The 24,644-nt window shown below is 54.6% G+C and overlaps 2 protein-coding genes across 8 annotated transcripts in view; one reads left to right on the forward strand and one right to left on the reverse strand.

Annotated features, from left to right (window-relative positions):
- Window positions 1-11,859, forward strand: part of LOC116953536 (ankyrin repeat domain-containing protein 34C-like) — a 31,678-nt gene extending 19,819 nt beyond the window's left edge. For all 4 annotated transcript variants that reach the window (XM_076075125.1, XM_076075127.1, XM_032973824.2 and 1 more), the window contains 4 exons: window positions 714-878; window positions 2,574-3,559; window positions 5,128-5,325; window positions 5,948-11,859. In XM_076075125.1, the coding sequence (XP_075931240.1) occupies window positions 714-878; window positions 2,574-3,559; window positions 5,128-5,325; window positions 5,948-6,446 (1,848 nt within the window). In that variant the 3' untranslated portion in view covers window positions 6,447-11,859. The remainder of the gene's footprint in view (window positions 1-713; window positions 879-2,573; window positions 3,560-5,127; window positions 5,326-5,947) is intronic.
- A 325-nt stretch (window positions 11,860-12,184) lies between these two features.
- LOC116953535 (uncharacterized) lies at window positions 12,185-24,091 on the reverse strand. Of its 4 annotated transcripts, none has more exons than XM_032973821.2 (4): window positions 23,411-24,091; window positions 23,127-23,179; window positions 18,928-21,271; window positions 12,185-18,047 (listed from the first exon to the last, which is right to left on the reverse strand). In XM_032973821.2, exons 3-4 carry the CDS (start codon window positions 20,992-20,994, stop codon window positions 17,835-17,837), a joined length of 2,280 nt encoding a protein of 759 aa, XP_032829712.2. In that variant the 5' UTR covers window positions 20,995-21,271; window positions 23,127-23,179; window positions 23,411-24,091; the 3' UTR covers window positions 12,185-17,834. The 4 variants fall into 4 exon arrangements, with proteins under 4 accessions (XP_032829712.2, XP_075931239.1, XP_032829713.2 ...); XM_076075124.1 differs by having other exon boundaries at window positions 23,127-23,183; XM_032973822.2 differs by lacking the exon at window positions 23,127-23,179.
- Between the last annotated feature and the right edge of the window lie 553 nt (window positions 24,092-24,644).

Genomic DNA, 24,644 nt, shown 5'->3' on the forward strand with positions numbered 1-24,644 from the left:
GGAAGCCACGACGTGCAAGTGCGGCCCATGGTGGCCCGGGGGAGAGGGGGGGGGGGGCGGGGATGGGGGGGTGGGGCAGGGCCTCGCTCGGGGTCCCGAGAGGACGGCGCGGATTTTCGCTTGTAGTTGGCACGAGCGGGCGAAGGTGGCGTCACCTTGGCGCTTCCGATCTATCTAAGTGTGGCCAACAACGGTGAATCGTGCGATGACCGCTTGGGCGGAGTAATTCTCTCGGAGCCTGGCCGCTCAGATAGAGCGGTGCCGCCAAAGTTTTGCTTCCACGGCTGGAACCGATCTTTGCTCCGACCCGGGGCCTCCAGGGACGTCGGCAGAGGTGGCGGTCCGGAGCAGCTGAGCTGCCTGGGGGCGTTTCGAACCAATTCGACTCCCCCTCTTTGTGAGCACCCAGAGCCCCGTGGCATGCCGATTCGCACGCCCTCGCGTGGGACTCCCACACCGAATAGTTTGAACAAAGTCGTGGGCCTCCCGCGGGTCGACTCGGCCCTAAATTGGTACTCGTTACGCTGTGCGAACGTCATCACGGAGGTGGCAAAAGGCGGTCCCGGGCGCGGTGTCGGCCACCCGCGCCGTTGCGCGGCCGTGCCCGGCCATCATCGGCGCGGCCGCCGCTCGCTCACGGCGCTCGCCCCTGACGGTCCGCTCGAGCCCTCACTGGGGGGGGGGACCTCTGTCTCCGCGTGCCGCGCGTGCAGGACAAGTGCGGCCGCACGGCGCTCATGCACGCGTGCTGTGCCCGCGCCGGCGCCGAGGTGGCGTCCGCGCTGCTGGAGGGCGGCGCCGACCCCAGCGTGGAGGACCGCTCGTGCCGCTCGGCCCTCGTCTACGCCATCCACGCCGACGAGCCCAGCACGCTCAAGGTGCCGCCCGGCCCCACCCCCGTCCCCACCACGAGCGGCACCGCCCGTCGTTAAACGGCGCCCGCATGCGTGCACGCACGCGTCTGTCACGTGTGCGAGGAGCGCCGGGCGGCTGAGACGAAGCGACTTGGCACGGTACGCTGGTGCATCTGCCGGTCGTCTCGGTCGGTCAAACCACGGCACCTGCTGCGTCTGTCCCGTGACCTTCTGCCTGCGAGCCTTCGACACTTCCCGTGGCCTCAAAGTGCACCTGGCCTGGCACAGACGCCGTGGTGACGTCACCGCCACCTAGTGGCGAATGGCGTGGTATTGTTGTTGGGGAGCGGTGGTGTGGCGGTTAGTGCGCTGCGCTACGAACCCGGCCACCGGAATTCGATTCCCGCTCACGGTCAACACCTGTGACGATTATCTGAACTCGTCCTGGGCGTCCCCTAGGCAGTAGCCCTTCTTCACAGACCTGATTGTAAATTTTTAACAACTCAGGGTTCTGGCATGGCCTTGCGGTAGCGCGCTCGCCACTGGTCGCAGCCGTTCTCAATTTGAGTCGAGCGGCCGTCCCCATTAAGACTGCGGCGCGTGCAGTGGGAACCGTGCGAATGCAGCGCATCATCGGCTGCACAGTGGACGTTGAAGATCCTGCGACGTCATTCGCAAGACGGAGGCCGTTACCGTGCCGGCGTTAACGTTCCAAAAAATTGTCCAAATTTGAAAAATGTGACCGCAAATTACTCAGTCGGGATTCAGTAGCGATCATTGCCTCCTACAGCCAGCAAACACCCGCAATAGATATTGCGTCAGAACGTTCAGACAACGGAGAGCATTTTTTGTAAAAAAACACATTTGTACGAAACATCGTTTTGCACGGCCAGTAATAGTTTGATTGAAAAGTTTTAGTTTGAAAGCAAACAATCATCAGTTTGAACAATGATCCAATGTCCATACTTATTGCCGCTGTAACATTTGTAAATATCAAAGAGCACATAAGGGTGCCCCATTGGCAATCCAAAGTCAGAGAGAGAGTAGGGACTGCAGGCCATTCGCCGTCCATCCAATGGCGGAGCCAGGATTTTCAGGTAGTGGGGGGGGGGGCAACCCCTCCAGCAACGAAAAATGATAGAGGAGTTGTTAGTTAAGTGAGGACTTGTTAGCAAGTAAGGAGTTGCTAGTTAAGTGAGGACTTGTCCCTTGATTTTTATTTGACGAGGCGTGTGCGGCGATGGCACGGCCATCGATCGAGGGTCGAATTGCGAACCGCGTTGTGTGATCGGCATCGCGCTCGCTGAAGGTGTCGATGCCTTCAGGGAAGTCGTGTACTGTATACTCAACTGTGCACTTATAACTGCTTTTCCATTACTTATTGCCAATTATGGACTCAGACTACTGTCCTGTCATCTCATAGAGTCCCTGCTACACGGTGGCAGTGGGGGTCGCAAAATGCCGATTTATTACTAATAAACCCCAATGATCCGATCGAAATTAGGGATTTCGATCGGATCATTGGGGGGGGCACGGGCCACCCCCCCCCCCCCCCCCCCCACTGGCTCCACCAGTGCATCCACCCATAAGGGAATGCAAATTTCTGTTACACGCGGGATACCCTCCAAATGCGCCCGCGTGATTTCGAGTTCTTGCGGCCACGGCGTAGTCCCTTGACGTCCACCATCCCCGTACCCCCACCGCCGCCTTGTCCCCCAGGTGCTGCTGGACGCGTGCAAGGCGAAGGGCAAAGAGGTCATCATCATCAACGTGACGGAGAGGCTCTCGCTGCCCGGCAACAAGTCGGCGCCGCGCTACCTCAGCCTGCCGGGGCTGCCCGACGCGTCGTACGACGAGCGGCCCGCCTGCGCCTCCCCCTCCGACGTCGAGCTCAGCACCAGCCCTTCGGCCGCCCGCTCGTCAGCGCCCGGCGAGGCGGAGCCGCGACAGCCGCTCCACTCGGAGGAGGCGGCGGCGGCCGTGGCCGCGGCGAACGCGGTGTCGTCGTCGTCGTCGTCGTCGTCACGTGACGCCGACCCCTTCTTCAGCTTCGCTCGCGGCGCGGCGTCCAACTCCGTCGGTTCCAGCGCCGGAGCCGCCGGAGCCGCCGGTGCCGCCGGTTCCGGCCTCGCCGGAGAGACGCCGTCTCCGAGCCGGCGCCGAGCGGCGCCGCCGTGCAGGCGAGGAGGCGGCGGCGGGAGCGCCGGGCGCCTGTCCCAGCTCAAGCGCCTGCAGTCGGAGCCGTGGGGCCTCGTGGCGCCGTCGGCGCTCGTGAAAGCCGAGGACGGCGGCGGCGACGGCGGCGGCGGCGACGGCGGAGGAGGAGGGGACCGGCGGTCGCTCGATGGGCGGACGGGCGACGGGGCGAGGGCCGCCGGCGCTCACGCCAGCAACAGCCACTCGCCCGTAACGGCACGGCCCAAGCGCCCGCTGTCGCGGCGGCAGAGCGTTGACGCGATGGTGTTGGCGCCGCCGTGCGAGAAGGCCGGCGGCGTCACGCTTCTGCATCCTCAGCCACCGCCGTTGCAGCATCATCACCAGCAGCAGCAGCAGCTGCAGCAGCACCAGCAGCTGGGGAGGAGGAACACAACGCCGGTCGATTGGGACGAGAGCCACGCTGGCGCTGGAGGTGCACACCGGCCGCAGCACGAGAGGGCCTCTCCCTGCGCTCTGCCGCCCCACGGCGCGCTCGGAGCCTCGCTGCGGTGAGCGTCGCCGAGCGCCGGCCAGCGTCGGCAGCTCGCGGGACGTTCGTCGGCCTCGGCGCGCTCGTTAGCACGGCGGACAGCCAGCAGTGGATTGACGAAGGGTCTGCAAAATTGTTGATTCGTAGTTCATTGAGCGATTGCTTCGTCGCAGAGCCAAAAGCCACTGGCATCAGTCAAATACCTCTGGTGGGAAACCACACGTTACCACACACACGCGCGCACGCGCGCCCTGGAATTATGCAATCATAGTCACCTCGAATCATCATAACGAGTCCGTCGACCCAGCGGGTGCTCGCCGTGTGATATTGCACGCTGCGGGTTTGCAATCCAGGGGGTCGCCGGTTCGATTCGAAGCTCGGCGCGTCCGGGAGACCGGAATCTCACGCCTTCCTGGTGGGAATGTATCGGGAATTTACCCCCCCCCCCGCGACAAGCGACCAGTGTGGGTACCCGCCACCTTGAGGTTCACGTTGACGATGACCTCGAGGTGTTTAAGCGTGGGTACTTCCACCTTTAAAAAACAAAAAAAAAGCATTATAGCTCAGTGGGCTTTAGCTGGTAAAATGTAAAAAAAAGGTCAATTTCTTACGTTTACTATACTTTGCTCTCCTATCGTGTTTTTGTATCGTTCATTGTTGTAACGTTCTGACCCCGTGCGCCGACTGGACATCTGTGAGAAAACAAAGAGCTTCATAGGATTCCTCCTCCAGTTATAAATAAAGATTCTGATTCGGACCTTTCCTAAGACGCCTTCGCCAACGTTGCAGAGTCGGCCGATAATCCCCCTCTCTCTTTCTCGAGGGGCTCCCAAGGGCTGCCCCAAGTGGAGGCCCCTTCCACCAGCGGCGGTGTGAGAGCGGGCGATTGCGGGGCTTTGCCTTTTACGGTCGCCTCCCACGCGACAAATCGCGTTCACGAAGAAGCCCGCGGCCTCGAGACATCGCGGGCGCACGTGGAGGACGCTCGGAGTCTCTCACCGGCGTCGTTATTGACGAACGTCGCGTGCGGTTTCAGTCGTCGTTGTTACGAATCTCATGGCACGACCGGCGAACCTAAACCCGTAAACTATTTTTTTGGGGAATTTCACAAGCAAAGGCCCACTGAGCTATGGTAGTTCTTTTTTTCAGAAGCGACCTCGTTATCAAAAAGTGAAAGCTCAACGGAAGTGGCTTATCATCATCACGTGGACATTTAGAGCGGCAGCCGAATACTCTAAACGCGTGATGTAACGATTTTTAAATGTGGAGGGGAAAAATCGGAGGACCTGGAAAAAAAATCCACGGGGCCACGGGGGGAGAGAGAGAGAGAGGGGACGGAAAATATACAGCGGGCGTCAGGGTCGAACACACAACCTCCTGTATACCGGGCGAGGTAGTTAACATCGCACCTGTGTGACCGCATGCGACTTCGGCGGCATTGACTCAGTGCGAGCGTACTGTGGACCGACTTCTATATTCGTCGTCTCGTCAGCAGAGCCAGGCTCACTCGGCGGCGGTGAACAGGCGAGGCAGATAGCGCCTCGCCACCGCCGTCCGTGACCGCCTGCGCCGTGGTTGCGCCCGCAGGGACCTGGTGCACCGGCGGCACCTCGGGGTGGCCGATCACCAGGAGCACGACGCCGAGACGCAGGCCCCGCCGGGGCCGGACTCGGCGCGCTGCCTGCTCGAGCGGCGCAAGCACAACACGTCGCCGCTCACGGCGCCGCTCACGGGCTCGCGCGAGTCGCTGCACGCCGACAGCACCTCCCCGCTGCTACTACGCAGGTACCTCGCCTCCGCCAATAGACAAAGATCCCTCTCCCCCCACACCACCACCACCACCACCACAACCGACCACATCCTCCACCCGTATAGCCTTGAACAGACCGTTGGGGCAAGCGCCGTTGGCGAGTAGCCGGGCGCCTGTGAAGGCCGGAGCGGCACGCGACGGGGCGGGTGGCCACCAGCGCGCCCGATCCGCCTTTTGCCTCCCCGGCGGCGATGTTTACTACACACCGCGCCAGGTACTCATTTGAGGCTGAGCCGACCTAGGGGAGGCCCAGGACGGGTTCAAATAATCGTCAAATATTAATCGTCACCGTGTAGCGGATGAACGTTGAGGAGCTGAGCTGGAAGAGGAGGAAGTTTGGGAGAAAGGCCACGAGTTATCAGGGAGCAAGAACCTCCGTTTACCACGGTTGGCGACGTACGGTGCGAAAGAAGTTCAACAGACGCACGTACAAGTTCATGAAGGGGGAGCGGTGGGGGGTTTTAATTTCTCACCGAGTGTTTCCGACCGCGTCCGCGACGCCATCCTTCATCCGGTCGGCCCCGCCGGGTGGAGGAGGGGTGCACGACACGCGCGCCCACCGTCGCGCGTGGAACCGTCTCCGTCGCGCGTGCGCAGGCACCAGCACCCACCGCTGGAGCGCCGCGGCTCGGGCACGCTGCTGCTCGACCGCATCTCCCAGACCCGGCCCGGCTTCCTGCCGCCCCTCAACGTCAACCCCCACCCGCCCATCCCGGACATCGGCGGCAGCAGCGGCAACATCAACGGCGGGGCGGGTTTCGCCGGGCCGAGCCGGGCGTCGGCGGGCAGAGCGTCGTCGCTGGCGCCCGGGATGGCCGCGCACGCCTCGCTGTGCCTCCCCGCTCGGCCCGTAGGCCTCTCGCTGGCCTCGTCCGCGTCGGCGTCCTCCCTGGCGTCGGCGTCGTCGTCGGCGGCGGCGGCGCCGCACTGCTCCCCGCGGCGCGGCGACGCGGGGGGCACGGCGGCGCCGGCGGCCGAGGGGGGCGGTGCGGTTTTGGCGTCGCGTCAACCCAAGCGGCCCCTCGTGCGGCGCCACTCGATGCAGGTGGAGCAGATGAAGCAGCTCGGCGGCTTCGAGGGATTCTGCGCCAAGTGAGCGGGCCGGGGTGTCGCTCGGTTAACCGCGAGGTGCCACCGGTTAACCGCGAGACGCCGTCAGTTAACAGCGAGGTGCCATCGATTAATATGGAAGTCGCTCCGTTAACCACGGTTCGCTTGGTTGACGATGATGGGTTCAACCGGAACTCACTAGGTAGTTAGATTTTTTTTGTATAACTATGATTTGCTCAATTAATAGCACTGCATCGGATTAACTGGAATTTACTCTTGACGGCACTTTATACGGATCCGATGACCTGGCATTCACGTGACTAACACCGATGATTACTCAATCAACCGTGACTTGTCAATTTGACGGAGCTCTGACCGATGCTGCATTAAGTAAAATGGTCTTGACTGCGATTCACTTGATCAACCACAATTCACTCAATTTTTGCTGTAGTTTTTTTTTAGTTAAACATCACTCAGCTGACAGCGACCCCGAGCTCTCCGCGCTTGGCTCGTTAACCTGCGATTCACTTGGTTGTAATGGGCACCTCCCTCGATTATCCGCGACTTCACTCGCTCGGCCCAACCCGCGGGGTATCGTTGTAGGTCTAGGCGATCGCTGCTGCTGCTGCTGGCGCTCTCTTGGGGATATTTCGCCCAAGAGCTGTGAGTTTAATCCCAAGCCACTCCGTCCTCATCATCATCATCATCATAATCCAGCATCGTGAACAATTTTAAAGGTCTACAAATGAGCTGACCACTTTGTGGGAAGTGAACGGTGGTGGTCCTAAGGCCCGAAAACGTTAAGCGGCCAGCAACAAACAGTTACTATTTTAAAGTGTTAAAGATGAGAGTCTAACACATTTCTTGAGTTGAACAAGGTTATTAGAAGAATTTGGGATAAAAAAAGAGAGAGAGAGAGACGGTGGGAGGGTGATTGCAAAGTGCAGCGGTGCGAGGGAAGGAGCAGAAAGAGAAGTGAGGTGACCTGCAGTGTGGTGAGAGAGTGGGTAAGTGGGTGAGTGGGTGAGTTGTTGTGACCTGCAGTGTGGTGAGTGAGTGAATGAGTGGGTGAGTGAGTTACTGTGACCCGAAGTGTGGTGAGTGAGAGAGTGGGTAAGTGGGTGAGTAGGTGAGTTGTTGTGACCTGCAGTGTGGTGAGAGAGTGGGTAAGTGGGTGAGTGGGTGAGTTGTGACCTGCAGTGTGGTGAGTGAATGAGTGGGTGAGTTACTGTAACCCGCAGTGTGGTGAGTGAGTGAATGAGTGGGTGAGTGGGTGAGTTGTTGTGACCTGCAGTGTGGTGAGTGAGTGAATGAGTGGGTTAGTAAGTGGTTGTGACCTGCGGTGTGTTAACCAAACGCAGTATGGATGAGACGAAACAGCCAGGCCGGCTCCCCAACATGGGTGGAGGAATCTGGTGCTGAAGGAACGTGGGATTTTCAAATTCAAAATCAGACGGCTGCCACTCAATACTCGACTTAGCAGGCAGACCCTCTGATTTCACACCAACACCAATAGCTGGCTATTGACTGATTCTAGCGGTGGCCTGTATGGCACGGTAGCACGTTGTACACTTACATTCCCTTCATCGATTTACTGCTGGATTCGCGACGTTGAAACTCGGTCGAGTGCTCCGACAACCGCAGACGGTCGAGTGATCACCGACAAAGTCCACACTCCATCGCACGGCGACCGAGCTGGGGCTGTACGCTACGACGATGGTGGCGTCGTCGTGGTATCTACGAGGTCGTGCCCCTGACGTTGCGTTCAGACCTGGGGGTTGGTGGGCTGCCGGTAGCCACGGCGTCGCGGCCACCACCACGGCGTCGCCACCACAACGCCGCCGCCGCTGCTGCTGCAGGGACCCTCTGCGGCAACTGCCTCGGGCGCAGGATTAAGATATTGCAGGCACCCCCTGGGCTACAGGAACTGTGAGGGCCCCCAGTGATATTTTCAAAAGGGAAATAAGGTTAAAGAAAAATGACTTTGTTTGTTTGTTTACAAGGCCAACGACAAATACAATTCGGCATTCACAAACGAAATCACTTTTCCACTTCATCTCTGGAGGTCCTCCAGCTGGCGGAGGGCCCTGGGCTGCGGCCTTGATCCGGCCCTGGTGGCACCCATCGGCAAACGCGGGCGATGCTGCAGCCACTGCTGCTGCGTTTTCTCGGCCCACCACCACCCCCAATTTTGAGTCACTCGCGAATATTTTTTTCATTTTCGAGCGCCGTACACCCGAAGCGTTCTACGGGGGGGGGGGGGGGGGGGGGGGGTGGCCGCCAGGCTCCGAACGCGTGCCAGCACCACGCGCTCCACGTCGCCTGCGGCGGTCGCATCTCTTCATCCGGCGGTCGCCGCGCTGTCGAGATGCGCTTCTGCGGCCGTCTGGAACGCTCATTCGTTTCCCACGTAAGGAATCCACCGGTTTCGTTTCTTTAAGAACGGATTTTTTTGGATCACGTTCAGTTGTCCTTCGCCCCCTCCCCCAGCACCTCCGATTAGCACGGCCGGCGAATGTGTGGCGCGAAATAAGTTCAACATGTGTGCTCGCTTGTAGCTCTTTCGTTTGGCCAGGTCTGCCTTTACATCTCGGTAAAGCAGCCCTATGGCACCAGCCTCAATCACCACCACACCGAGTCCCAACCCCCTGGGGCGTGGCTCGGCACGGTTTGGTTCGCGGCCGCTAACGCCGAACGGCGATGAACACGACTGGGACACGTCCGCGCTCGGGCGGCGGCGGCGGCGATGCCGTCGCACCGACCGGTATTACGCGCGGTGAACGTGCCCGTTAGCCCCGGCCCCTGGCCCTGCTTGGCCCCGCCGCCGCCCTCCGCCCTCCGAGCCAGATCGAGACATCCTTCCTTGTGAGACGCCGGTTTGGTTCTGGCTCCGTGCCACGCTGAGATAGATTTATGTCTAGTTGCCGGAGGCAACGGACGAAGCGCTGCAGGAGCCTTCGTGGGCCACGGGTGGCCCCGGGGGCAGCCGCTTGAAGAGCCACGTGTCACGGGGTCAGGACAAAGCCGACTTGTTATGACACAGTCGTCAGCAAAAAATGCATCACGTTTGTTCGCAACTGATGTTCAATGTATTAAAATGCTCACCGCAATGGCTGCTCACATGCACACACCTGCGAACTTTTACCCACATTAGTGTGGGCAAGGCGATAGGTATGATCATATTCTGTATTAATACAATATCAGTATATACATATATTGTGGTTTGGTATATATATAGTTATTGCACTTACATGCTATATTTTCAAACACCTGCTCTATATTTCACAACATATTTACGAATTAACTTCTGAGTTAAAGCACCATGTTGTAAATTCTATTGTGTTTGTTACATATGTTATAATCACATCTCGGTGGCTGTGAAAACAAAACCTGGAGTGGATCGTACTGACAAAGTCTGGTGGTGGATCCTGGATTGCGTCATAGTATTTATATTTTATTCAGGAAGTACAGTAAGTGTGGACTAATTTATATCTGTCCCTTCTGTATGGGATAGAGCGTTGCGCCCTCACATGCAATAGGCTTATCTCTGGGTGCTCCGGTTTGCCCCCGCATGTATAGACACTCACCATTAATCATCTTAATTCATAAGAGGACGGCAGAGCTTGGGCAATTTCTGACTTCCAGCCTGGTCTGGCGGCTCCGTGGCGATCGTGAGAGAAGCAAATTTCACACGAACGATGCCATCGAAACAACAGTGGGTCCCGTGATTATGCAGAGGAGCGCCACGTGGTATCGTCACGACTCTGGCACCACCGCCGTGCCATTCGCCACGATTTCAAGTTCGTTTCGTTGGAATTTTTTGGAACGAAAAACAAATTCCCTGTTGAGCTGGGGAGAGGGGTCCCCATCCCAGCGATCGGTTGCACGCTTTGCGTTGCAGCGCAACTTGAATGCCTCGGCAGGTGAACGTCTCTGCAACCAGTTGGCGAGGCGGTTGCGTGCACGACTCCCACATGAACTCCCGATTTTGCTCGGCGATCTGCGTTGGCTTCCCAAGTCTTGCTTAACTCGAGCTCGCCGAGAAATCGGGCCAACTTGAGTCCCACTAGAGCCGTCTGCCCATTGAAACGAGGTCCCCGGCATGCACGTCCTTCCAGCGAGCACAGGGGCAGTCGGTCCATAGAGGCGAATTAGGCGGTGGCCTAGGGCGCCAAGTAAGTGGGGTGCCAAATTCGAGGATAAAAACGTACAAATGAACAAAAATACAAATAAAATGAAGACGTCATTGTTTCAATTCCGGCGCGCGTACAGGTGGAACGTCAATTACCATTCGTTTCTCAACACTTGAGAATTCATCGGTTAGGCGCACGGACAAACCGAATGATTATGCCTGTTTAAAAAAAAACGCGCTTAAAAGACGTTAAACAAAAAATATATGGGCAAATTGTTTCCCAATTTACCAAAAAAAACCCTCAGCCTAGATCCGCCCTTGGGGTGGTCGATTGCATGGTTGGTCGACGGCGCCAGCCGCTGGCAGCTAGGCGCCAAGGGCCGCCCCTGGACGGTCAACGCACACGCGGCATTACGATGGCGTACAGCTCATGTGGCGACACTTTTCTCCAAACGAACACGATTTTAGTTTTCGCTTGAGCAATCGCACCAGCTCAAGTGGCGGGGCGGCCAGACGCGCTGTAGCCACAGGGCGCACACGCCGAAGAAGTCTTCCTTTCTAGATTTAAAGCTTTCGTGACTGCAAGGATCCATACTCTTTGGTTCTATTGGGTAAAGTCACGTAGGTAAATAGAACCAAAGAGTATGAAGTCTTCCTTCTCACGTAACTGCCCACTCAAGATGTGGACAAAAACGGCTGGATGGTTGAGCCAAGGTCAAACTAAACTTTTTATTGTACCAAGCGAGGCCAACCGAGCTGCTATATGGCCGCTTTTTTTCAGAAGCGATCTGGCCACAACTAGATCGGCTTAACGCAGCGGCTTACCGTGTGGCAATTTGTAGCGGCCGAACGCCCTAAACGCGTGACGTTGATTCTTAATGTGGGGGTAAAAACCCGGAGGACCCCGGAGAAAAATCCACGCGACCACGGGGAGAGAGAGAGACACCGCGATCTCCAAATATACAGCAGCAGCAGGCGTCAGGGTCTGGATCGAACCCACGACCTCCTGCACACCAGGCGATGTTAACATGTCGCGACTGCGAAGGAAGCCTGCTTCACTCTCGCGTACAGCCGAGAGAGAGACAGCGCGCGACAGGCGAGAAGCGGGGTGAGTCAGTATTGTTTTACCGCACTCGCTGGGATTTGAGCAAACCTCTTTGTGGCGTGCGTCTATAGCGCTCGCAGCGAACCGGGAAGCATTGTCAGGCATGGCTCGTGTACATGTCGGTGACGGTCTGTTTGAGTGTATATATTGTGTACAGGATTGCGGATGATGGTTTAAAAACAAATAAACTGTGGTGTTATTCTAAATTTAATACAAATGCAACACAGACTCGCGTCCGCGCTTTGATTTAATTCGCGGTGCAAGAGGTGGCGGACGGTAAATGTGCAGCCCTGAAATTTCCTGCTTGACGCCACTGCTGACAAGAGGGGCATCCGCTAGACGGAGCTCTGGGGAACTCCTCTGCAGGGTAAAGTTGATGGCCGATCCGGCGAAACGGGCAATACCGCATCCAAAGGCTGCGAGCACAAACACGTTGTTTGTTGTTGTTCAAACAAGAGGGCAGGACGTACATCATCACCCCATGCAGACTCTTCGAGATTGGAGTGATAAGTACGGTACAGTAAATACGGTAACTTTTTACAGGATATTCATTTGTCGTCTTTATTTACAACACCTAAAAAAATGTGCGAAAACAAATAAGCAATTTTAAATAAGAACGTAATCAACCAGGTTGGGGTGTTGACTGTTGTGTTGGTCAACTCTCTGTGTTGTGTTGCATTGTATTTTTGAGTTTACTGTTGGTTTTTCTCATTCATTCGTACCTGATAATGGTTGCTTGTGTTGCAATCGAAACGTCGTATTATATTATTATTTCTGCCTACGTGACTTTACCGAAATAACCAAAGAGTAATTCCTGCAGTCACGAAAGCTTCGAATCTAGTTTGAATTTTAAATAATGTAGTGATCATCCGGGGTTTCTGAAAATCCGGCGCCCCCCTTCATCCCAAAACCGCCAGATAACCGATGATCTACTGTGTGTGGCCTACCCTTCCACCCTGCCAGACGTACCCACATTTTACCCCACCGTACGCGTTCTGCCAATCACCTGCGCTCTACCCATTTACGCCGCTGGGAGGACACAGGTGTGGGAGATTTAGGAAACTTGCCCATCGATATTTCAAATGCCACGACGGAAGATTGAATCGGCGACCTCCGGATTGCAAGCAGCGTGTTGTTAATCTTGATTTAAAGCTTTCGTGGCATTACGGCGGCGTTCATGGCGTTCAGCGTTGCAATTCCGTAAACGATGGTTCTATTTGGGGTGGAACGGTGACACAACGGTTAGCAACGCCGCGCTATCAGCCGGGCGACCCGAGTTTGTATTCCCATGGCACGGCCGACGGTCGTTGGCCAGCGACATTCGAACCGGTCCTTGGATCCCTCCTCCGTCAACCCAAACCGACCAGCGTGGTGAAGTATCGTCAAAACCGCCGTCACCGAAAAGCGTGGAGACTAATTCGTCCGGCAGTGGCTCGACCGAGTACTGCACAAAACGCGATGCGTTCTACTCGGCGTGTATTGACGTCTATTCAGTATTTCATAAGAGATCGTACAGTCCTGGTTTGCTTGACGTTCCGTTGAATAGCAAAGTGACCATCGTGGCGGGGATAATACACATATATAATACAATTAATTTAATTTGCACTGCATACACACGTGATTTTTTTTTTACTGTTGGCATTGATTTTAATTGTTAATTAGAGATATTTGAAAGTTCGTATTGACATTTCATAAACAATTGATACGCATTAAAGGACACCCCCCCCCCCCCACATCAAAAAATAACGAACCCATTGCATACTTTCAAAGACAAACAGATATGCATTTCATAAACATTAAAACATCTGTGATAAACGTAAAAATGCACTTTTTGCACCAAAATCATAGGATACGGTATACGAAGAGCAAAGCAGGAAGGGCATGGTGATATCCATTCTTAAATATTGTGGCATATATATGATCGATGCAGTCCTCCAAGCGCTCACATCCACAGGATTTACAATCAACTGATCAATCGGGAGTCAGCCCTGAATTGAGTCAACGACGTCTTTGTTCACTCAGGAGATTCATGTAATTCGCAGCGAGCAGGTCGGAAGGAAGTCAACGATCATTGTCGTGTGCAAGGGATTTTCCCCCCACCCCCGTCACAGGAATGTGGAATTTCCAATGTTGGCTCAGAGTAGCCAATGGATGAAAAAGAGCACGTCCCCACGTGATTTATCCAAGCAGGAGCATGCATCGATTACGGTAGATAGGTGATTGATCATGATTGTTTTTACCATGAAGATTGACGATCGGGCCTTTAAACGCATCATCCCATCGACAGTAACATACAGTCACGATTGCCAGTCGCGGTTCGATAACAGAATTCTTATTATGTTTTTGACGCGTTTTTTGGGGCCTTTTTTTTGCAAGTACAACATTATCTACATGTACAGTTTAACAGGTTTTTTTTTTTTGGGTTCGATCCCGTAACACAAAAAATGCGTCGGAAAAACCCGCCACCAACATCGAGGACAACCGATCCTCTCACACGGACGACCCCGACGCCGTGCACAGGTATCGCGAACGCAACAATCAAATTTTACTCTGCGATTTGATGCATATTTTACCGCGTGCCGAACGATGATGATGACAGAGACTCTTAAGATAGTGGTGCTTGCGCCAGGGGAGTTCGGTGGACAGGAGCTGTGGAAAACGTAGCGACGGCGTGGGTGCACCGGGTATGGAAACAACCGACGTGCCCCAGGCCAGCAAGAATGGCATCGAGCAATGATTCTCAACTCCAGTTCTCACCACCCGGGGGAGGGGGTGGGGGGGAGTTCACCTTTTACAGCGATTAGCATTCTCTTCTATGCACATGATGGTTATTAGTCACGAGAAGCTGTACTGTGGAGGTAAGGGGAGAGGTGGGTCAAATATTACTTCATTATGCTTGTTTACCCAGGACGTCCTCACCGTGTCTCGTTAAACTTCTTCAGGGGGGTCCTGCCAATCAATATTTTGCAGCCGGGGGGGTGGGTGGGGGGCGATGATCGCCACGTTTATTCCAGTCGGGCTATTTGCGATGTAATTTTTGTTCCACTATTTAACGACTGGAGTTGAGTGACTGCTGGTGTAGAAGACGTTATTAGCTGGGGGGGGGGGGGGGACACACACAATGAGAGTCGGAGGAGAAAAGGGAAAATCCTGAGATTGGATTTGAACTTCAGACGGAGTCGGCAAACGCGCACGAGCAGGGGGGAGTTCCCGACCTCAATGGCGGCCCCCAAGCACTCGGAACGGGCCCACAACGTAACAGATCCAGGAGGTTATCACACGCGACATTAAGGCCTGTGGCTTTATCGAGGCTGGATCGCCGTTTGCGTAGCTGCCAGAATCCGTCGCGACGCATCGCAGAGCGATCGAACGGAACGTGTAGCCGTGTTGCGCGAGGACACTGTCAAACACACCTCCCCCCCCGCCCTGTGGCGTTCAAGACCCACAAAAAAAACCCTTAAGAGTTACACGGGCAGTAAAATATAAATGTCACATCGATCGAGAAATCACCGTTTAAGACACCTTTAAAAAAAAACATCTCCCTTTCCACCGAAATGCCGTGGAAACAGGAAATAGCAATGAATGGCTCTGGTGTTTTTGTTGTTGCACCGGATGTACGAGACAATGTACAGCCCTTGGGTGAGGGCTTCCCCACGCTTGTTCGGGTCGTGGGGGTTAACTTGACGATGCACCACCACACTGGCCAGGTGCAGGCTGGCGAAGGCGGGAGGGGGGGGGGGCACAGAGATGGCGACACACACGTGGAGCACAGACGTGGGAGCACAGACGCGCAGTACAACGGATTCCGCTGCGCTACCGCGTAGCACCGCAGCAGCCTATAGCAACCTGTTTGTGTGTGGCGGTGGCACATTCAAGCGCTGCGCGGGCTCAACTCTGCTCGGCCTGCCAAAAGCAACGTTTGTTGCACACTGGGCACAAGGTACGTGCACATCGCAAGCAGCAGTGATGTCACTGTCCACACCCATTCTCCTCCACGATGCAATCTCGTGGCTGACAATACAGAACCACGATTTGATTCTCAAAAAAACAGTGCCGTTTACACACTCTTGTTGTGTGTGGCATTCATAGTGGTTAAAAAACGCGTTTCGACAATGAGACCAATGAAAAAGAACGCAAAGTATGAAAGGTAAAACGGTGCAGCCCTTACGATTGCTCGCCCCCCTCCGGTCACTGCTTGCGCGAGAGCCTCCACTGGGGAGCTCCAGACTAGGGGTGTCAAACTCAATTGGACAGCGGGGCAGGTCTGGATTCAAATGCACCTCCAGCGGGCCACAGAGTTGGGCCTATGAAAATGAAAAGCATCATGAGACGGTCTTAACTTACCGATTCAAAATGTGACTAGCGCGGGAAAAGAGAACCGATTTATTTTTGTTTAGCGGCAATGGCGTGCCAAATCTCCCGTTGCAATGCCCGCGGGCCGGTACGTTTGATGTTTTTCTCTCCGCCTGATGAAGACCGCTTGTGTTGCGATCGAAACGTCGTGGCTTTTTTGCTTCTATTATTTTAAATTTATTTTAAATTTCTCATTTTATTATTTTTTGTTTTCTATCTACGTGACTTTACCCAAAGAACCAAGAATACGTTCGATACCCCTGGTATCGACGATGTGTGGCCCAGTCTGCCACGCTGGACAGCTCTAGACGCTGTATGGCCCAGTCTGCCACGCTAGCCAAACGTCCCAGAAGAGTGGAATGTGTCCAAACTTTGCTGCATGGCACGTAGCTGGGTGAATCGGCTGTACGTACGCACCGTATGTAGCCAACCGTGCTAAACTATTCAACCATCTTAAAACTAAACTATTTTACCTTTTACCAGGTAAAGGCCCACTGACCTATTGATAGTTCTTTTTCAGAAGCGACCTGGCCACAAATGATAGCTCAACTAAGTGGCTTATCATGTGGAAATTTATAGCTGCCAAATACTCTCAATGCATTTTTTCTAAATGTGGAGGGATAAATCGGAGGACCTGGAGAAATATCCAAGCGGCCACGGGGAGAACACGCGAACTCCAAACACAGCAGGCGTCAGGGTCGGGATCGAACTCACGACCTCCTGTATACCAGGCGAGGTAGTTAATATCTCGCCACCACAGCACCCGGAGGTGCGGCTGTGTTGTCCACCAAGCGGTGTAAAGTGGGCACTGAAGATTCAAGGATTTAAGAAACGTGCACCCCTGTGAACCGCCCCGCCCAGAAAAGTGCGTCGGTTTATGAAAGATTTAAAAACTTTCGAATTGTGTTTTCAATGCACCCAAAGTTCCACCTTCATTATTCACAAAGTAACTCGCCTTACACGCAGGGGACCGGGGTCGAGACAACCAGTCCCTGGACGAATGGGTCGCGGGAATTTTCCCCCGACGTCACGCGGAATGAAAGTTCACCCGCTCATGAATGCCCCACTCGCGGCATGGAAACGATCTGATGCGTGGCTTCTCGTCAGGCACCGACTCGTTACAATCGCACCGTCATGCAGGGTACCAGCACAACAGCTGGGAGCATGGTGTAATCGCTTAACAGTCTGATCATGAACGTCCAAACAGTTATTAATTGTTTGGACGTTTCTTAATCCAAAACAATGCCAGTCGAGAGGTCAACTCCATCCCTTCAGAGGAAGATTAATGTGTGGGTGTTGAACTTCTTTCGCACCGTACGTAGCCAACTGCGCTAATCGGAGGTGTGGTGGAGTCAACAGCGGGCTGTCCTACGGAAGGTGCGATCCCTGCGAAATTAACGTGGAGTTTCCATTCACGGCTTAGGTTCGTCGACGCAGGAAGAGCACTGCACTCACGTGAGAGCAGTCGTTTCACTTGAACACTAAACCAGGACTCAAACCCAGGTTCTGGTCGTGTGCTGGTGCAGCGGACCCTGGAAGGGTTAAAGTCCTCCACGGTGTCGACGGTAGAAATGGGACAATGAGTTGATCAACCCGATTAATCGATTATACTTCGTTATCGACCACTCGTTTGTGGCCTCTATAAAAATGGTTTCCGCCACGCCCCTCCCGGTCACCTCCCGTCCAGCCTCACACGGGCGGCAGCAGAAGCAGAGACGTTTCGTGCAGAAATATTTCCGTCATATCCAAGCAACCGAGTGATCGATCACCCGAACGGCGGTAATCCATTACTTGAATAATTGGGAGGGTTCCGGTTGTATCGTGCGGACCTCAACACCCGGTGTTTAATTGTCCTGGCAATCGTTAACCTCGTCTATGTTATCCTCGCTCTCAAAGAACTCTTCGCCATCCCACGCGGGGGAGGTGGGGCCTCGCCGGATGACGTTGTTGCTTCCCACTTGAACGTTCTGCACGCCGGTGATGTTGATGATGTTGATGTTCTGCGCTCCTCCGACACCCACGTTCGGGGACGGAGAGCCCACAGGTGGAAAGCTGACCTGCAGTCACGGCAGAGAGAGAGAGAGAGAGAAAGGGGAGGTCAAAGAGTGATCAATGTGACCAATTGCACATCGGATCAATGCAAGAGTGGATCAATGTGATCAATTCAAAAGCAGATCTATACAGGAGTGGATTAATCAATGCCCTGTGTGTAACTTTTTTTTGCATATGACCAAATCACCTCCCGCACCTCCGATTAGCACAATTGGCTACATACAGTGCGAAAGAAGTTCAAAGTACAGGGATTCCTTACGAACAAATTAGGTTCCAGAGGTCTGTTCAGAAGTCGATTTGTTCGTAAGTACAACTTCACTCCATGTTGTACGGCATGTACCCTAAACACGCGGAATGGCTTTAAAACTTGTATACTCTCCTGCAGATGTAGATGCCACCACCGCCATTTATTGCACGGCCGTTGAACTTACGACAGGTTTGTTCGTATCTCTGATATTTCGTGAGTCGAATGTTGGCAAGTAGAGGAGTCCCTGTACATACATTTGACCTGCGCTGAAGTCAGAAGCTAGGCAGGGTTGAGCCTGGGCAGCACCACCTTGCGGCCAGTAGAATGATTGGTATGCAAGAGAAGGGGCGACTCTGACAGGCACCGCCTCGCTGCCCGATAGGTTTGGGTGTATGCGCGCGCCTCCACCAAACCCAGAGGGAGCAGAATGAGTAATAGCAGCCAAGAACAAAATTTGCCAAAATCGAATAATTACCCAAAAATTTAGTGGATTGAGGAACAAATAAAAAAAAACATCGCAACGTTGCCACCCTACCGGCAGACTTTACTTATCAAACACAGGCCTGCCTTGGTGACAGCCTTGCGCTGTGATATCAGCGCGGGTAACAACGCGGTGAACGGAACATGATGAACCCAACCTGCACAGTGTGTCCCTCCAAGTTCATGTTGCCGATACAGCCGCCGCCAGCGCCGCCGCCGCCGCCGCCGCCCTCGGCAGCACACCCGTAGTTTAATCCGCCCGGTGGTGGCGACTGTCCGGCCTCCTGCGCTTCCATCTCGCCGAACCCCTGAGCCTCTGCGTCTGGGCCACCGTCTTCCGGGTGGTGAGCGGCTACCGGAGGCATCGCGAGCAGAGCTGCCTCCAAATCCCGCCGCCGCTGCCGCTCTTTGACGGCGCGAGCCCTCCGCTCCCTCCTCAGGCGCTGCTTCTCCGCCTCCCACACCCTCTTCTGCTTGCTAACCTTCTTGCTGTTCAAGGTGATGCACGCCTTCTTCTCGAAAGTTTTCAGCGCCATGTCCAGGGGGTTGATGGCCTGCAGAGCGAAGGGCGTGTGGTTCTTCAGAAGGCGTCGCGTGCGCGGCAGCAGCGGGATGACCGTGTTGTACTTGTGCGTCTTGTTGATGGAGTTCATGAGCGTGGCGTGCGTGGTGAACTGCATCCAGGTGTTCACGAAATTGGAGGTCATCAGCAGCAGGGTGTAGGCCGAGTTGTCAACGGCCTTTTCCACGCTCCCGATTTGATGCTCGCCGCCCACCTGGAGGTCCTCAAAGGTGGCGCCAGGCTTGATGTCGAGATTTTCCAGCTCAACCTTCACCTGCTCCGCGATATCGTTGTCATTGGCGTCGTGCAGGATCACAAATGTGTAGAACTCCTCCTCCTCCTCCTCGTCCACCTCCACCTCATCCTCCCCGTGCCCGTCGTTTGTTGGCCCTCCTCTCTGCGGGCTCACGGCGGAATTCGCCCAACTGCCGGACGAACCCTCGGAAACCGGCGTCGCTGGCGTTGGCGTTGGTGATGGCGTCGCGCCGGGTGACGACGCCTTGGCCCGCAGGGGCCGCAACGTCGCCGGCGAGGGGCCCTCGCCGACGGATCCCAGCGCCATCGTGGGGCTCAAGTTGAGGCTGCCCATCTGCGAGACGAGCGAGGATTCAACCTTGCCAGAATCGAAGACGGGACCCGTGGGCGCGAAGGAACCCAGCGTCTCGTGCTGAATGCTGTGCCCGTCCGCAGCGTGCCGTCTGACTGGCGCGCCCTGGTAACGGTTTGGCCTCATGCTGTCGTAACAGCCCAGCGGTGGGTTTCCACCATAGGATCGGGCGGAGCCGATGGATGGTGGCGCAACCTCTCTATAGGACAATGACTGGCGCGCATAGTTGGGAATGGGCTCGTCAGGCACCGCATCCGGCGACAAGGAACTGTCGCCCTGCAGTGAGGGTTGGACACCCCGGTACTGCCCAGGGTCAACGTTAGAACGTCCCATCCCATTCGATGGATGAGAGGCGTGCGACATTACGGCTGCAGGATGCTGAGAGAGCTGAGGTAAGGCGTTACACGCCGGAAGATTCTGCTGAACAGGCTGCTGCTGCTGCTGTTGCTGCTGCTGCTGTGGAAGTTGCTGCCGTTGCTCCTGCGGATGCTGTTCCTGCTGTGGATGCCGGTGCTGCTGCTGCTGCTTGCAATCCAGTGCCACAGTGGGCAGGCTCTCGTTGCTGAACTTTATGTCGAGCGAATTTGGAAGACAGCTTGCGGGCATCGTCTTCAGCGCCTGGGGCCTGCTGCCGCCGCTGCCGCCGCTGCAAGAAGCGGAGCAGTCTTGCATCGCCGGGTCCACCTCACGGTCGCTGCCCGCACGCACTGTAGTCGCAATCGACGGCCCCCTCCTTGGGTCACTGTATTCGAGCGCGGCCAGGCCGGACCTCAGCGGCATGATGCTCTCTTGGGAGGAGCTGCCCTCGAGCGGGGCGCTGGGGTTTCGCCCAAATTCCTGCAGGTACCTCATGATGGCTGTGCAGTCCCCTTCGAAGTGGGGAGCTGGGGAAGAGCGGAGACCCTGGTTCTGGACGTGATCCAGTGCGTCGATCAGGAAGCGCCACTGGCCCGCTGGTTGTTCGATTCCCCGCAACTTTGCTCGCATTTGCCCGAGATGTCCGTCGCTCACCCGTCTCAGGTGAGACAAGATTTTGGAGGTTGCGTTCGTCTCCATCGCCCCGTTGAGTCACCGCCGCCAAGACCCCCCTTTGAAAGTAATTATCCTTAAGATCCACGCTGGCTGGTGGGTTTGCTCGATCACTGCGTGCATGCCCTCATCGCATAAATATTCGGCAAGGGCTCCCCTGGGAAGTGCATGCGCGACAACGAAGCTGATGTAGAGACGGCGACACCAACGGTGTGTGAATCGGAAAGGAATTTGTGTAATGGGGTGAAGAAAGCCGATTCCAACAACGCCTGGGAGTGAAGGAGGCAACGGTCAGTCAGCCGCCCTACCAAACGCACAGACGCAAAGAGAACCACACAACACTTCAGAGACCAAGTGATGGGTTATGTTAGCGAGCACCTATTCAGGACAGCACGAAGAATGGTCCAACAACCTCAGAACATATTCTTGGTTCTTTCGGTAATGACCGTTTGTGTTACAGTCGAAGCGTCGTGAGAATTTTATTGTTTTATATATATATTTTATTATTTTATTGTTTCCCTTCAACGTGATTTTACCGAAAGAACCAAGAATATGAATCACTGCAGTCACGAAAGCTTTAAATCTAAATTTAACCTTAGAACAGTTTGGAAAGTCCTTCATCCGGAAATTTTGTCTAATACTTTCTGTCCCATGGCATCAAATTATGCGTGGACTCAATTAATTGCGATAGACGTACAATCAGCATCAACCGTGATCAATCCACCGAGGAATGATGTCTTCCACAAGGCCTTGAAATCTACCTCGCCTCCTGCAGACAAGCCGTTTACCTCCATCTCTGTGGTGGACGAAACTGAGGCGTATCCTTTCCTTTGGCTGCCACTCTGTGGTTAGTCTCGACTACACGCCACGTGTTGCCATAATGTGTCCGTCCCACTCAACTTTTACTTAACAATCAATACGATGTCATTAACAATGGGTTTTTTTTTTAAAAACTCTGGACTTTGATGGCTAAATGAAAACAAGTATTTGGTGCTGCTGCATTGGCAATGATGCACTAGGACACATTAACAAACTCAACACAGTCATTCATAATAACAACAGTGTGTGGTATTAAAAGGGAAATAAACGAGAGGCGAGAGAAGTGGAGTAGAGAAGTGGAGTAAATAAGGATCAGTCATCCTTATCCACTCTACCTCCATAGCTTTTAGGTACTATGAAGGGTCATTGCCTGAAATGTCGCCAATTATATATTTTTTCATCTTTAAGGCCACACCATTATTGACGAATGTTACGTTGTTTTTAGTTAAATTTGAACTCTACTACCATCAGATAAACCATTAACTTGAGAACGCAAGAGGCCAGTCAATAGAGTTGGTTGGAGTTCAGCAGAATTCTGCCTCGTGCATTCCCCGCGGACGTCACGCATTTCCCTGTGATTCTCACCCATTACCCGTGGGTCCCACCCATTAACCCGTCGGTGCCACGCATTATCCGCGTGTCTCACATTATATCTGTGGATCTCACCCATTGCTCGTGAGTCTTAAGCGTTATCCACGAGTTTCACCCATTGCCCCGTGGATCTCACCCATTTACCCGTGGGTCCCGCGCATTACCCCCGAATCTCACGCGTTCCGTGTGGATCTCACGCATACCCCGTGATTCTCGCCCATTTATCCGTGGATCTCACCCATTTACCCGTGGGTACCATCCGTTATCCATCAGTCTCACCCATTACCTGTGGATCTCACTCATTTACCCGTGGGTCCCGCGCATTATCCCCGAATCTCACGCGTTCCGTGTGGATCTCACGCATACCCCGTGATTCTCGCCCATTTATCCGTGGATCTCACCCATTTACCCGTGGATGCCACCCGTTATCCATGAGTCTGGCCCATTACCCGTGAATCTCACCCATTTACCCGTGGGTCCCGCGCATTATCCCCGGGTCTCAGGCGTTCCGTGTGGATCTCACGCATACCCCGTGATTCTCGCCCATTGCTCCGTGGATGCCCACGCGTTATCCGCGATTCTCACGTTGCATATGTTGATCTCACCCATTTACCCGTGGGTGCCCCACGCGTTATCCGTGAGTCTGGCCCATTGCCAGACTCACGCGTTATGAGTTTGGGTCCCACGCGTTATCAGCTTGGCATCACGCGTTCTCAGCAAAGTCTCACGGCGGCCGGTGACCGACTTACCACGAACTTCGACTTCACCCGTCCACCACCAGCACCACCGCTGGATCAAAGTCCTGCCTCTCCACAGTGACACAACACGAAGCGGCTGTTTTAACAACCCCCCAAATCGCCGCTTCAGTTTTAATTTTTCGAACGCGTTAAAACTCGACAAAAGCGATCTCTTAAGTTAGACCCCCTCACCGCCGCCGCCGCCGCCCTCCCAACCAGCTTGCAGAACATGCTCGTAAGTACGTTTTTTATAATTTTAAAGGCGTCTTAAAGATCGAAACTTTAGCGAACTGTACCTTGTATGGTGTAGTGGGGGGGGTGGTGGTACAGTCTTCCGGGTCTCACCGCGTCCCTCCTTTGTACACGTCACTGCAGTTGCGTTTGCGATTAAAGACCGCGCTGATACGGACCAACTCTCGTCTACGCGTGTGGATGTTTACATCTTGACGCGTTTTATTTAAAGTTAAAATTGTTGCGATAACCGGTGCCCTCTCTGAACTCCCGGCAAAAAATTTAGTTTTGGATAGAGAATCGATTCGTCGGGGGGAATCGTCACATCCGTTGTCTGCCGAATCGATTCGCAGTGGGGCGTGGGGGGGGATCGCCGCCTCCGACTGCTCTACCGAATCGATTCACAGTGACTTCGTTGCTCCCTTAACCTAGCGAATCGATTCTCGGGGGGTATGGCAGTGTTGCCAGTACAAAAGGTTATCACCTCCGAGCCTCTAAAATGTTACGTTATAAAATGTAATTAAATTAAACTATATATGTAAAAGGGAAATTTGTGAACATGTGTGTCTGTTCTAAATGTTTAGCATACTTCGCGACATGCAACAAACCTGAAATCTGGCATGTGGGTAGCTTCCAGACTGTGCACAATGCAAAAAGTATTTTTTTTTAATTGACTTGTTTCCCATCAGCCAAACGTGCTGTTGTGGTTCCCCGACTTCAAGCGCCGCGACTCCCCCCCCCCCGCACTAAACACCCGCATGCAGCGCACCCACATAGTGTCCTGGGGGGGGGGGGGGTGCCTGGCACATCGGGTTTTAATCCGAAGGGCCCCTAGGGGGATGAGAGTCTCACGGTTTCCCGGTGCCAGGAGATTGGCCGACCCCCACAGGACGGGTTACGTTGCGGTGCCCCTAAATTGGCTTAAAATTGTATGGGCGCAAAAATAAGAGGTTCCCTCCCTGGGCCAACCACAATGAGTAACTCACAACATTGTGGGGGGGGGGGGGGGTGGAATGTTAGGCGTTAAGAGCAAAACCGAAGGCTCAAACGACTGGGCACGGGAGAACAACGGGTAAGAGGCGGAAAAAGCAACAAAAAAAACGAAGGCACGAACTAAAAAAAACGATGGGTGGAGACGTAACGGACGCTCCAGGTGAGGGCGAGGCATCAGTTGTAAATCAAAAGGTAGGCGCGTGATTGGCTGCGCAACGCGACACTCCCCCCCCCCCCCCCCCCCGGGCCTTTGAAGTTTAGAGGATAAAGGTGGGAGCCCCGGGACGATTGGGTCAGTTGTCTTCA

This window comes from Petromyzon marinus, chromosome 52, assembly GCF_048934315.1.
Source record: "Petromyzon marinus isolate PM22_M1 ecotype Great Lakes invasive population chromosome 52, UKy_Petmar_22M1.pri1.0, whole genome shotgun sequence".
Taxonomy (NCBI): domain Eukaryota; kingdom Metazoa; phylum Chordata; class Hyperoartia; order Petromyzontiformes; family Petromyzontidae; genus Petromyzon; species Petromyzon marinus.